The 14,967-nt window shown below is 35.1% G+C and overlaps 1 protein-coding gene across 1 annotated transcript in view; it reads right to left on the reverse strand.

The window, feature by feature from the left end:
* The window catches only part of CLSTN1 (calsyntenin 1), an 83,037-nt gene that overhangs the window by 39,676 nt on the left and 28,394 nt on the right, over positions 1-14,967 (reverse strand). The window contains exon 2 of the mRNA XM_044668668.1: positions 1,885-2,007. Within this exon, the coding sequence (XP_044524603.1) occupies positions 1,885-2,007 (123 nt within the window). The remainder of the gene's footprint in view (positions 1-1,884; positions 2,008-14,967) is intronic.

The raw sequence follows: 14,967 nt of genomic DNA on the forward strand, positions 1-14,967 counted from the left end.
TAAACTATAATATGACATTTTGGCATGGCCATTTTCAAAATGGCTACTTAGGAAACAATCACTGGTTTCCCTTAATTTACTACTAGAAAAATGATGTATTTTTTACTGTGTATATATTATGGTAAAATAGAGAAGATAGGGAAAGATAAGAGTTTTCTGGAATTAACTCACTGGGTCTTCTTATTGCGACTTTTTTTAAACTGGGAAAATAAGGGACTAATATCTTAATCATGAAAGCTTTGTATTTCTGTCCTATTTTTAATTATGCTACAATTAATACATGGTATATAATTTTGTGTTTAGGAGGAAATTTTAGAAATCTTTTAGCTTTTGGAACAATTCCTAATTTACAGATGGAAGGAATCTTAGAAATCATCTAATCTACTGAGCTTCAACAGCAATAAAATAAAACCCAAATGGTAAATAGCTTAGCTGGAATTTTAAACTTGGTTGTCCTCTGACTCCAAGGCCAATGTTCTTTCCACTATTTCCATGGTGTCAGTAGGGTTCTAGGAACAATGCAAGGAAGTGGAAGGGTTTGATGTTATTAATTTATTCCCCATATGGTAGGTATCAACAAACAGTTCCTTAGGTTTCTGGGGATCATTCATTTTAGCATTAAACACTGTATGTCAGGCACATCTCTATCCATCTAATAAATGCAAGCAACACCTGTATTACAATAATTTAATCAACAATGAACACTAAACACATAGGGGTTTTATTTTAAAATTTGCCACAGAGACACACATAACATTTAGTCTAAATGTTTAATGTGCACAGAGGGAATGAGTATGACATGCTAAAAATAATTTCAAATCTAAAGAGGATCTGTAAACAATTTTCTTAGCAAAATAATTTCATAAAACTGATGTATATTTACACAGTAACATAACAGTATTCTATTGTTCATCTAATTCAATTTTTTTCACCCTCCATATCCAACTCCTATGTCCCAGCACTTCCAGCAAAAAATGATGGCAGGTTCTGATCGACTTCCCCTCTGATTCTGAATAGTGAAAGCTAATTTCCAGGCTACTTTTCTGAAAATTTGATTTGGCACTTTCGCCAAAGACAAACATCTAATTATTGGAAAATTAATGTATGCCATCTTATACCCAAGACCATATGAAGTAGTAAATTATATATGTTGTTTTAAAATAAGAATTGTTGTATTTTAAATGTCCAAAAGTCTGATAACAAATATTTTGAAAAATTTTTTCAAAATGTCAAATTCAAAATCTGATGCAAATGAATATAATTAATCATTATATTTTCCCATCTGTTCAGAGAAAAGGCCTATACAATTAACATCAGAACACAAAGGGAAAAAGTCTGTTTCTCCATTCCTTTCCAAATAACTAAACAAAATAGGAACAGCTTGAGTTTCAGAACTTCTAAATCTTGGTGAGATTACACTCTTAAAAAATCACAAAGCAGCTACCGAGAATCTAGTGTCGCCACAAAATCACTATATCCCCATGAAGAAACAAAACAGTAAAAAAGGAAACAGAAAACCCGGGACAAAATGAAATGCTTCATTTGCCCAAAGATTTTTTCCCCAGCTATTTGAATTCTGAGTAGTTTAAAAAAAACCATGATTGGCAATCATGGAAATGGGCACATCCAGAACAGGAACACACTTACTGGATGTCACAATCAAGGAAAATCTATAATAAATAATATCCTTCTGTTCAGATAGCAGAATACTAAATTGAAAAAGAAAAGAAAAATCTGGCACATAAAGCCAGAAGTCAAAAATTACTGGCAAAATATTTTCAGAAAAGGTCCCACTATTAGAGATAATGATACAAAACAGCAGGTCATTCCAATCATCTCCTATCAATTAAAATCTTTAAAACAAAACAAAATTCACTTTTGTACCTGCATAACGCAGAGGTGCATCTTTATCCAGAGCAATCAAAGGAGGATCCAAAAGCACTGTGTTGTCATTTTCTGTGACTATACCATGATATGTCGTTTCAATCCATGGCTTGTGCTTGTTAACTGTTTAAAAAGAAAAAGGGAGTTGGGGGAAACAGGGAAGAATTAGAAGGTTGGGAATATTATTTTTCCTCTAAAGAATGAAAAATACATTTTCAGACAGAGCCAATGTGCTGAATTGTTTTTATTTGTTGTTAGACAACTTCTAATTTTACAAATCAAAACAAGTACAGTATTATTTTAAAACAAAGTATGCAAAAGAAAACAAAAAACTCAGAAGAGGATCCAAACAAGGCCATTTCAGATCTAATATACACCTAAAAAAACCCCAAAAGACTGTACATGACAGAAGCTTATGGTACATATTAAAATAATTAATTGTTCAATTCACAGTAAGAAATATAAATTTAAAATTATTTAACCCCACAACTATTTAATATAAAATATTAAATATAAGATACTATCTGTATCTTACTAACATTTATCTATGAGACCTGCCTATTTGCTGCAAAAATCATTACCAAAGGGATGACCAATTCCTAAACTAGGAAATTTAGGATCTAGTTATTTCACAAGGTAAATAAGAATAAGAAGCAAATAACTATGAGGCAGTGTTACACAGCAGCTATGGTGGAAATTGTGGAGTCAGGAAGGCTTGGGTTCAAATCCCAACTTTGGCTTAGTTGTTAGCTGTGTGACTAAAAAAAAAAATCACTTAAGGAAACTGAAACTCAGAAAAGTTAGCTACAAAATGAGGATGCTGAACTAGATCAGAGATTCTTAAACCCCTATAAAGTACCCTATGTGCCTTCTGGGTGATCCTCAACTACATATTCCTTCCTACATTTTTTTTTAATTCTTGAAGAACATAGCAGTAACTGGTACAACCTAAAACAGACTATTTACTGCCTTAGGGAGGTGGGGAGGGAGAGAGGCTGAGAATCTGAATTGCAAGATGTCAGAAAACTATTGTCAAAAATGGTTTCTAAATGTAATTGAAAAAAATTCAATTAAAAAAAAGAATAACATAAGATGTAACCAAATGCTTTGCTGAAATGTAAGTAAACTTTATCAATAACTAAAAAATTTAAAAAAAACAGCAATAAAAACATGCATTACCAGTAAGCAAAAATACAAATTTCTCTAGAATCTTAATTTAAGTCCAACCAAGTCATAGATAAGCAGTTCAATCCCCTTGATATGTTTTCATTCAATAAAACTATAAGTTCTGAGACAATTTCACCAAAATAAAGAAACTACTAGATACTTCTTTCATTTAAAAAAAAACTTAGCAAAAAATTAATGCCTTTATTCTCAAAGATTCTAAACCATTTTTCAAAAGTAAGGCAATTTTGCCCAACTATACTTCATTTACATAAGTGAATGATTGAATAACAATATTACTACATTTTTAAAGTATTTTGAAATGTGTTTTAAATACATTATCTTATTTTTTCACTACATAAAATTTATTTTTATGTAAAAATGTATAACCAGCACCTATGCTTAAATCAATTAATTTATGAAATCATTGTGTTCTGTAGTAAACACATGTTAGCATTAAAACAGCTTGAATAAATGCCATGGCTATCTACAAAAAATTTTTTTTGATTTTTTTTTCTTCTAGATTTTAATATTGGCATACATGACAGAAAAAATTAAATTCTTGGGTCAAACATGTTATAGTTGATAATTTTTTTAAAGAATATACATTACTTAATCACTGCTATGGTTTTTAAAGATTTCAATTAATTTTCAAATAAAAAATTAAAGATACCATAACAACTCCTATTTTACAGACAAGGAAATTAAAGCTGAGTGATTTACTCAAGTTCACACATCTAGTATGGTAAAAGAATTTTTCTGGCTTGGTTCTATTGCCATCATTTCCTTGAGAGATCACAAGGCACATCTCTAGCTAGAAAATACAGAATTTATCAGTGGTGTCAGTGTGGTTGGTGATGGGAGAATTTCTGGCTCAGTTTTATTATCTCCGTTTACCTTATGATGAGCACATTAAGTGACTTAGTATAACTCCACTAATGTTGAGCAAATTCCAGTTATAGCCCTACTATATATTGACCAGTTTATCATTTTTCCTGATGCAAATCTTCTGTTGTTCTGTGAGGCTTGGGGGAAAGGGAAAGAACATGAAATATGTAATAATAGGGAAATATTCAAAATAAAATTTAAAAATTAATAAAGAAATAAAGAAAAAATAAGACTGTCTGCCCTTTGATCCAGCCATATCTCTGCTGGGTTTGTACCCCAAAGAGATAAGGGAAAAAAACTTGTACAAAAATAGGGGTTTTTTCTATTTTATTTTTATTTTGAATGTTTTCCCATAGTTACATATTTCAGGTTCTTTCCCTCTCCCCCAAGCTCCCCTAACCTTCCTTAGCTGACGAACAATTCCACTGGGTTTTACATGTATCATTGATCAAGACCTAATTCCATATTATTGGTAGTTGTAGTGGAGTTATCATTTAGTGTCTACATCCCCAATAATATCCCCATCAGCCCATGTGTTCAAGCAGTTGTTTTTCTTCTGTGTTTCTCCTCCCACAGTTCTTCCTCTGAATGTGGCTAGTTTTCTTTCTCATAAGTCCCTCAGCCTTGCTCTGGATCCTTGCATTGCTGCTAGTAGAGAAGTCCTTTATGTTCGATTGTACAAAAATATTTAGAATGTCTACATATAGCAGGCACTTAATCAATAATTACTAAATTGCATGTTGGAGGACACATACACTTCAATAAGACTGCATATCCTTTAGGATATCTTAGTATTTAGAAGTCAACATAAGGTCCAAAAGTAAACAAAATAGAAAGAGCCCAGGGATTAGAGGGGGGAAACGTTAAGAAAAGTAAGGGAGGAAAAAAAACCTAGAACCAAAAATGGGATATCCTGGGTTCAAATCTCACCTCAAGATACCTCCTAGCTGTGTGAACCTGGACTACTCACTTTACCCCAACTAGCCTTCACTGCTCTTCTGCCTTATCCGTTCTAAGCCAGAATGTAGACTGTAGCACCTAAGAAATCAGTTCAGAACAGCCTTTTGCCAAACACTAGGGGCTGATGAGTGAGAGTCTGATTGCAAACAAGAAAAGAACACCAACTCTCTAAAGCTGGACAAAACTGTCCAAGGTCACTCCAGCTGGATCCCTTTACAGGTATGCAAACCCTAACATCTCTTACAATCTAAACAATCATTTAATGTGGTTACATGGATGAATCTCCATAAAGGAAAGTTGTTGAGACTTTTGAATACTTGTATGTATTCAAAACTACATACAAATCCCTGAAGTAGAGACATACGGATGGTTTAGATGAGGCATTGTTCCTCTGGGGACAGAGTGATATAGAAAAAGCATTAAATTTATTCTGCTTGGCACCACAGGACAGAATGAATAGCCATAGGTGGGAATTACAGAAAGCCACCCAAAATGAAGTTGTCCAAAAGAAGGGGCTGCCTTGGGAAGCAATAAGCTCCCACTGACAAAAAGAGGCTAGACAGCCAAACACTCAGGACTTGAGGCAATTCTTGTATGGATGTCAATTAGACCACATGGCCTCCTGAAGTCCTCTTCTGACACCTGAATCTCTGGTGTTAAGGTAACCTCTCAACGGGGCTTTAAGGATAGGTGAGCAAAGACATTTGGGAGAGAAAAAAGAACAAGATGCTTTCAAGGCACAAAATCTAGAGTAAGTAGCAGGGAGTAGTATGAAGGAAATGGGTCAACACTTGACTCAGCTGCCAGCAGGCATTTCCTGGAGTCTTGGGGCTGAGGCATGACTAGACAATCTTTGTATGGGGAAGGTTCAATCAATTCACCTTGTCCTTACCAAGCATCAACTATGTTTGGGAGATACACACAAAAGTAAGCAAAGAGGGAAGTACATTTAACAGATCAATAAATATAATTTAAGGAAAGACAGAGCATTAATAATTAGGGGAAGTGGGGGCCATGACTTGAACAACAAAGGAAGCCAAAAGAATAGATGCCAGGTATAGGAGAAGGGGGACAGAAACCGTACAAAAGTGAGGTGACAAAAGGAGGATTGGGTCTGAAGAATAACTAAACCAGTTGGCTGAAACAGTGAGCAAAGAGGACTTAAGTGAAAAATGTTTGGAAAGGTTTCCAGAAGCCAGGCCTAAGAAGGGCTTTCAAAGGCACACTGAAGACTTCTTGGCTTATTTCAGAAGCACTTGGGATCCAAGATTCTTGACCAGGAAAGTGATGTGATCCAACTTGTCTTGGCAAATGTGTAGAAGATGGATAAAAGGGACACATCTGGGAAGAAGGAAACCAATATGGCAATAGACCTAAGAAAGGTAATTAAGGCCTGAAGCAGGTGGCATGAGAGGTGGCATGAAGAAAGAACTGCCAACACCTGGCAACTGACTGGATAGAAGGAGTGGAGAATGAAGAGGTAACGATGACTCTGAGATTCCAGTCACCAAGATTCAAAGTACTTAGTGTTATTCCCCCTAGAAATATTAGTATGGAAGAGAAAAGAGTTTGAGGGGAAGGCAACATTATAAAAGATGAATTGGAAGGGGGAGAATACAGGTCAGAAAGCTATTAGGAAGCTACCAAAGTCCAGGTGAGCCATAAGTAGTAAGGATCAATAATGGAGTAGTGGCAAGAGGAAGAGAAATGGATAAAAAGAGTGTTCCCAAAGCCACAAAAGAAAATCCCTTTAATCCTTTGGTAGTGGTAGTGAAAAAGACCAGCAGGGAAAATTAATTCAATCTTCTGTATGGAATGGCCTTGGCATTCTGTCATGCTGGCAATATAAATAATTAAAGAGATTACCAAGCTTTATCTGTAAATTAAACTTCTATTATTAGTGGGATAAACTCAAATCATCCACAAAAATTCCCTTTGACCCCTCTTTTCCCAATTATACTCCATAAATGTTTCGCCTTTCAGAGCTATTCAATGTAAGGCATTGCAGAGAATTTAATAGAATAATGACAAAAAGTTAAACCTTAAGGTAGTGATCTTATGTAATCAAATGATATGACAGTAAAGCTCAACTTGAAAATGACAGATTGAATGTCTACCCTTAACAAAAAGCCTAACTAAACCTCACAAAGGCTCAATAAGTCTGGCTACCAGGTGAGATTTTTTTTTCTCCTATCTGAGCAACTCAAAGAGCTTGTCTACTAAGGTATGCAAAAAGAGTAGGGTAAAAGAATGATATTTGTGATAGTGAATGAAATGCCCATGCCACTATAATTCTATTTCAAAGGATCATAGATTTAGAGATGAAAAAACAACTGGGAAGTATTGAAAAATGGCAGAAAATGGTAATTTGAAAGCTGCTTTGCCAATATAAGTGGATGGAGAAATCAGTAAATTATGTTAGGATGATACAAAAGAATAAAAAAAAAATTTTAGGAGTGAAAAAAATCTCATGTTTTGACAGCATTTCCTAGTATAAATGCATAGAAACAGTTTAATTACAGAATTGTTGGAGTTACTCAATGCCATTCCATATTTTAAGGTTTTCCCCCTTCATACTTTTAATACTTGAAGAATCTGTGATTTCATGCTAGTGGAGTCCTGCCTCTACCCACCCAGGGCACAAAATCTCCTAATCTAAACCAGTCTCTAAGGCTTCTTATAGCCATCACAGCACAAGCAACCTGGTGCCACACCTCTCCAAATCTAGCCTCCAAATCTAGGTTCTCAGATAACAAGCATATAGTCTATTATTAGGGCTATACTGCAAAACATTTTTCAATAAAAATGTGTAAACTGCATAATAAATTACAAAATGATGAAGAATATTTCAATTTTTATGTGTAGCAAACACAGCAATAACCAGAAATCTGAATGGACAACCAATTTACAACTTGTCTTTCATCCAAAAGGAATAGAAATTGCTGGACAAAACAAGTAGTGAGTTAATAAATATTTAAGTTCCCACTATGTGACAAGCATTATGTAAAGTGCTAGGGATACAAAGATAAAAAATAGTCCTTGTCCTCAAGAAGCTCACAATCCAGGGGCAGGTAGTTGGTGCAGTGGATTGAGAGTCAGGCCTACCAGATGGAAGGTCCTGGGTTCAAATCTAACCAGACACTTCCTAGCTGTGTGACCCTGGGCAAATCACTAACTCCCATAGCCTAGCCCTTCCAGTTCAATTCTGCCTTGGAACCATTACACAGTATGTAAGATGGAAGGTAGGGTTTTTTAAAAAGTTCCCAATCTAATGAGGGAAACAACATAACAAATATAAAAAAACAAGCTACCTATAGGAATTAATCAGGAGAAGAAGGCACCAGAATTAAGAGAGGTTGGGAAAAGCTTCATACATAAGATTAGATTTTAGTGGGATTTATAGGAAAGTCAGTAGGCAGATATGAGAAACAAGAGAAAATGCCCAGAGCAAAGTCAATTACCGTGACAAATCATGGCATAACATTTTCATGCAGGTATGTTTCTGTGACCTCCATAAAGGTCCAGAGCAAATTAAATGCCCTAAGGGTAAAAGAAATAAAATTCACACACAGACTCATTAATGCAAAATGTCATTTTGTTTATTTCCCAATATTTTCAATTATTAGCACAACTATATAATTAAAATGACCCCTAAACTGGCAGTAGATTAAAGAGATTGAGCCAATTCTAAAGAAAGCATGAACTTTTCAATATTTAATGAGTGTTATTAATATTTCATCATTCTATTTGCATCATAAAACTTCTACAGACATCCTAGAACTAACATTTCTGCCACAAGCAGAAAACAGAAATAAACTTAGATAACTGACTGCAATTCTGATGAATATTTACAAAACTATAGAAGGGACTTCCTACTAAGATGGCTGCCTAAAAGTAAGCAGGCTGTCTGATTCTCTCACGATTTCCCCAGCAAAGCCCTGAAAGCTGTACCAGACCAAATCCAAAGGGAGAATAGAGTATATTGTTATCTTCTACCCCAGAATTGCGCAAAATGTCATACAGAAGACCAGAGGGAGAGCCTTTCCAAGTCAGTGCCACAGTGACTGGAAATGGGACTCAGCAGCCTGCCACAAGCAGAGAGATCCCCTGAGATAGCCCCAGGGAGCAGCAGCAATGGGGCAACTTGGAACAGAGCAGACCAGGGTCTGGTATTTCTAGCAGAAGGTCCCAAAGAAGACCCTGAAAATCCAGTCCCCTCCACTTCTCAGATTCAGAGGACCCTACTTCTAGGAGATAGAGGTCTTCAAAAGAACCCAGGGTTCCCAGGGAGAAATGAAAAATGGCAAACTACCCCAACCACCACACCCAAAAGTGCAAGGAGGGCCAAGTATAGCCTTGGCACAGAGCCCCAATTCCAAAACTAAGGCTAGAGAGATAAATAAACCAAAGAAAATATCAACTAGTATCAAAAAATCACTGTAAATTTAATACCATGAAAACTGCCAGCAGAGAATCAAAGGATAAAAACAGATTTTCCACAAGGATTACATGAATATCTGGAGGGGAGAAAAAGGAAGAAGTTCTTGAGGAAAGAAGTGGAAGGAGAATAAATTTAGAAAGGAAAGTGATCGACCTTACCCAAGCAATAGACTGCCTGCAAACTAGCATGGACCAAACAACTCTATGAAACAGCAAGAAATATAAGAACAAAATCCAAAGAGTAAAAAATATAGAAGAAAATTTAAGATATCTGATGTAAAAAATAACTGACTTGGTAAACAGGTGGTCCAAGGAGAGAATTTTAAAATCACTGAACTCGCTAAAAACCAAGATTTTTTTAAAAAACAGCCTAGAATATTGTATGACAAAAAACTATAAATGAAATAGTTAATAGAAACCAGAGAGTAGAGTAAAGAAAAAAATACACTGATCATCTCCTGAAAGAAATCCCAAAGGAAAAAATCCCAGGAATGTTCCAGGCAAAATCCAGAGCTCCCCTTTAAAGAGAAGTATCAGAGGCATCCAGAAGCAGCTGAAATACAAAGGAGCCCCAATTAGGATCACATAAGACCTGACAGCTTCTATTAAAAACCAGGGAAGACAAAGCCAGATCAAAAACAGAGAAAGAAAACTACAGACCAATCTCCCTAATGAACATAGATGCAAAAATCTTAAACAGAATACTAGTCTTTTGACTCCAGCAAGTGATCATGAGGGTTATTCATTATGATCAGGTGGGATTTATACCAGGAATGCAAGGGTGGTTCAACATTAGGAAAACCATTCATATAATTGACCATATCAACAAGCAAACCAACAAAAACCACATTAATTATCTCAATAGATGTTGAAAAAGCCTTTGACAAAATACAACACCCATTCCTACTGAAAACACTAGAAAGTTTAGATAGAGGGCCTTGCCTAAAAATAATAAATGGTATATATCTAAAACCATCAACAAACATCATCTGCAATGGGGATAAATTAGAAGCATTCCCAATAAGATCAGGAGTGAAACAAGGATGCCCATTGTCGCCTCTATTATTTAACATTGCACTGGAAACACTAGCAGTAGCAATTAGAGAAGAAAAAGAAATTGAAGGTATTAAAATAGGCAATGAGGAGACCAAGCTATCACTCTTTGCAGATGATATAATTGATGGTCTACTTAAAAAATTCTAGAAAATCAACTAAAAAGCTAGCGGAAATAATCAACAACTTTAGCAAAGTTGCAGGATACAAAATAAATACACATAAATCAACAGCATTTCTATATATTTCCAACACAACACAGCAGGAAGAGTTAGAAAGAGAAATTCCATTTAAAATCACTCCTACACAATACAAAATACTTAGGAATCTATCTGCCAAGACAAACACAGGAATTATACCAACACAACTACAAAACCCTTTCCTCACAATTAAAACTAGATCTAAACAACTGGAAAAACATTGACTGCTCATGGGTAGGACGAGCTAACATAATAAAAATGATCATTCTACCCAAATTAATTTACCTATTTAGTGCCATACCTATTAAACTACCAAAAAACTTTTTTACTGAATTAGAAAAAAACATAACAAAGTTCATTTGGAAGAACAAAAGATCAAGAATATCAAGGAAAATAATGAAAAAAATATGAAGGAAGGTGGCCTAGCAGTACCAGATCTTAAACTGTACTATAAAGCAGTAGTCATCAAAACAATATGGTACTGGCTAAGAGACAGAAGGGAGGATCAGTGGAATAGACTTGGGGTAAGTGACCTCTGCAAGACCGTCTATGATATACCCAAAGAGTCCAGCTTTTGGGACGAAAACCCACTATTTGACAAAAACTGCTGGGAAAACTGGAAAACAATATGGGAGAGATTGGACCTAGATCAATATCTCACACTCTATACCAAGCTAAACTCAAAATGGGTGAATGACTTGAATATAAAGAAGGAAACTATAAGTAAATTAGGTGAGCACAGAATAGTATACTTATCAGATCTCTGGGAAAAGAAAGATTTTAAAATCAAGCATGAGTTAGGAAAAAATCACAAAATGTAAAATAAATAATTTTTGACTACATCAAACTAAAAAGTTTTTGTACAGACAAAACCAATGTTACCAAAATTAGAAGGGAAGCAACAAATTGAGGAAAAAATCTTTATAACAAAACTCTGACAAAGGTCTAATTACTCAAATATACAAGGAGCTAAATCAATTGCACAAAAAAATCAAGCCATCCCCCAATCGATAAATGGGCAAGAGACATGAATAGGCAATTTTCAGATAAAGAAATCAAAACTATCAATAAGCACATGAGAAAGTGTTCTAAATCTCTAATAATTAGAGAAATGCAAATCAAAACAACTCTAAGGTATCGCCTCACACCTAGCAGATTGGCTAAAATGACAACAGGGGAGAGTAATGAATGTTGGAGGGGATGTGGCAAAATTAGGACATTAATGCATTGCTGGTGGAATTGTAAACTGGTCCAACCATTCTGGATGGCAATTTGGAACTATGCTCAAAGGGCTTTAAAAGGCTATCTGCCTTTTGATCCAGCCATAGCACTGCTTGGATTATACCCCAAAGAGATAATAAGGAAAAAGACTTGTACAAAAATATTTATAGCCGCACTCTTTATGGTGGCAAAACATTGGAAAATGAGGGGATTCTATTGGGGAACAGTTAAACAAATTGTGGTATCTTCTGGTGATAGAATACTATTGTGCTCAAAGGAATAATAAATTGGAGGAATTCCATGTGAACTAGAAAGACCTTCAGGAATTGATGTAGAGTGAAAGGAGCAGAACCAGGAGAACATTGTATACAAAGACTGATACACTGTGGTACAATCGAACATAAAGGACTTCTCTACTAGCAGCAATGCAAGGATCCAGAGCAAGGCTGAGGGACTTATGAGAAAGAAAACTAGCCACATTCAGAGGAAGAACTGTGGGAGGAGAAACACAGAAGAAAAACAACTGCTTGAACACATGGGCTGATAGGGATATTATTGGGGACGCTAAATGATAACTCTAGTCCAACTATCAATAATATGGAATTAGGTCTTGATCAATGATACATGTAAAACCCAGTGGAATTGTGCGTTAGCTAAGGGAGGCTGGGGGGTTTGGAGGAGAGGGAAAGAACATGAAATATGTAATAATGGGGAAATATTCAAAATAAAAAAAAAACATTAATTAATTAAAAATAAAAAAAAACCAGGGGAGATCCTGAAAAACAATATTCCAAAATGCAAGAGATAGAGTTAAAACAAAGAATAATTAAACTTACAAAGCCCAGGATAATATGGGAAGAAAAAGAAAAACGAATTTATAATGACCAATGCTGAAAGGAAACTTTGAAATACAAAAGACCAGAGAAACCTAGAAAAGTAAAAGTATTTGAGCAATTGGAAGAACTGTATGATGACACAGTGCTAACATTGAGGAAGTGGAGTAAGAAAAACAGAGGTTCTGGGGAGGGACTAGTTTGTGAGGCAGGAGAGGGCAAAAGAAGGAATAAGAAAAGACATACTAATGAGAAAGAAGGGTTCAGGGGAGTGGGCATCTGATGATCACTATTACCTGAAATAGACAAAGGATGGCTGAATATATACCCATTTTGGTGTAGAAATACTGGAAACTCAACAAGGAAACAAGCAGAAATTGGGAAGGAGTAGGTTAAGAGGGAGGAAGACACCAGGGAGGGAATAGTCACAAGCAAAACAAGCTATCCGATTCCAAACAAGAGGATAACAGTAGGGTTAGGGAGGGAGAGAAATTAGAAACAAAATCCAAAGGGACTTAGACTGCCTCTCCAAATGTATGAGGAATAACTGAGGAATAACTGTAATATATGAATAGAATAATAATGGACTATTAACTGTATTCTAAGAAATGTCAAAAGAGATTTCTGGGTAGTATGAATTGATGCAGAGTGAGTGAAGAAAGCAGAATGAGAACACTTTATACAAGTACAACAATGCCATAAAGAAAAACAATTTTGAAAGACTAAGAACTCTGATCAAAGCAAGAGCCTCAAAGGGGCAGGCAATCAAAGCCTTGTCTCTAGGGAGGCCTTATGAGGAAGACTATTTAACCACCTCCAAACAGAGGTGAGGAGGAGCACACTAGGTATTGGCTGAGACAAGTGGTCACTGCTTGGGCTGGTTTTGCTCTTAAGTCTTACTTGTTACAAGGGGTTTTTCTCTTTCTCTTCCTTCTCCTGGTTACTTGGGAGAGAGAGAATGAAAAGGGAGAAATGGAGTTAGCAATAATGATGGCCAAAAAAAAAAAGGGGGGGAGGTATTATAATAACATTTTTAATGCACAGAAAAGAACAGAAACTCAGAAGGAAGCATAGACAAGTAAGACAGTTTCAGAAAGTAATGTGAGAAATACATCTTTTCAGAAAAAAGCATAAAACAAAGATTCACGATTTTATATAGAATTCTCTTTTTGGATTCTACTGTGGATAAGGAAAATGTTGGGGGGAGGAGTTGAAGATTTAATTCCCCTACAGGGGGATTCAACTGCTGATTCAATTGTTTTCTAGTAATAAAAACATAGACTCTTTACCAGACTTAAATGGATGCTTACAGAAGCAAGAATTGATTCCCCATAAATTTTAGAGAACAATAAGACATTTTCTTTGGAAGCTAGACTCAGTGAGCATTCTAATATTTAGTTAATGTAGGATGTACTTGGGACTCATTCTTATTTGCAAAAAAAAAAAAAATAAGAATTTCAAAACACATTTTGCTTTGTTTTTTTTTAATAATCAGAAAGTCACAAATCAATGTCCAATTAATTCCTAAAATACTGATTTAAATAATAACCTGTCCAACTTCAGTATATTAACTTCTAGATCTACAATCCTCTTAATCTACATTTGGAACTTGGAGGTCATCTAATTCAACTCCATCATATAAGAAAATTGAAGCTAAGGAACTTGCCAGAGATCACTCAGAAATCAAGTATCAGGGTCAAAATTTGAACTTGGGTCTCCAATTGCAAATACAACATTCCTTCTACAATAACATACAACCTATCTAGAAATGATTTTTTGCTTACATTTTAGCTTAAGGCTCATCAAATTTAACTTGTGTCTTACTCCAAGTTGTGTAACCATATTTTGAAACATTTTTAAAACATAGAGAGAGAAGGGTGTTCAAAGGGAATCACAGATAAGCAAGACATTTGTGGAAGTTTTGGAACCACCATGCTGAATGTTATAGATATATTTTAAAGGATAAGCTGCATGTCATATACATTAGTGGGTATCACACGCAATTTTTTGTTTTCTGTGTTCCTTTGTATATTGAAATGATCATGTTTGTTAATGGTTTTCAAATTCATAACAATAAAAAAGATATTTAATTAAATGGAAGGGAGATTGAGGCAGTGACATGGTTCACTTAAGAAATGCTATTTGGAAATGTCAAATCTCTTAGGTTTATTATAAATATTTGCTTATAAATTTAGCCATCAAGTGATTTCAAAAGATTGTACATGGGAATTTATGATAGAAAATCTATTTCCTCAAATCTTCCACTTTGGATTTTATTATAGGATATAAGCCAGCCAAATAGGCCAGTTTACTCTCTCTTTATG

This window comes from Gracilinanus agilis, chromosome 3 (assembly GCF_016433145.1).
Source record: "Gracilinanus agilis isolate LMUSP501 chromosome 3, AgileGrace, whole genome shotgun sequence".
NCBI classification, from domain to species: Eukaryota; Metazoa; Chordata; class Mammalia; order Didelphimorphia; family Didelphidae; genus Gracilinanus; species Gracilinanus agilis.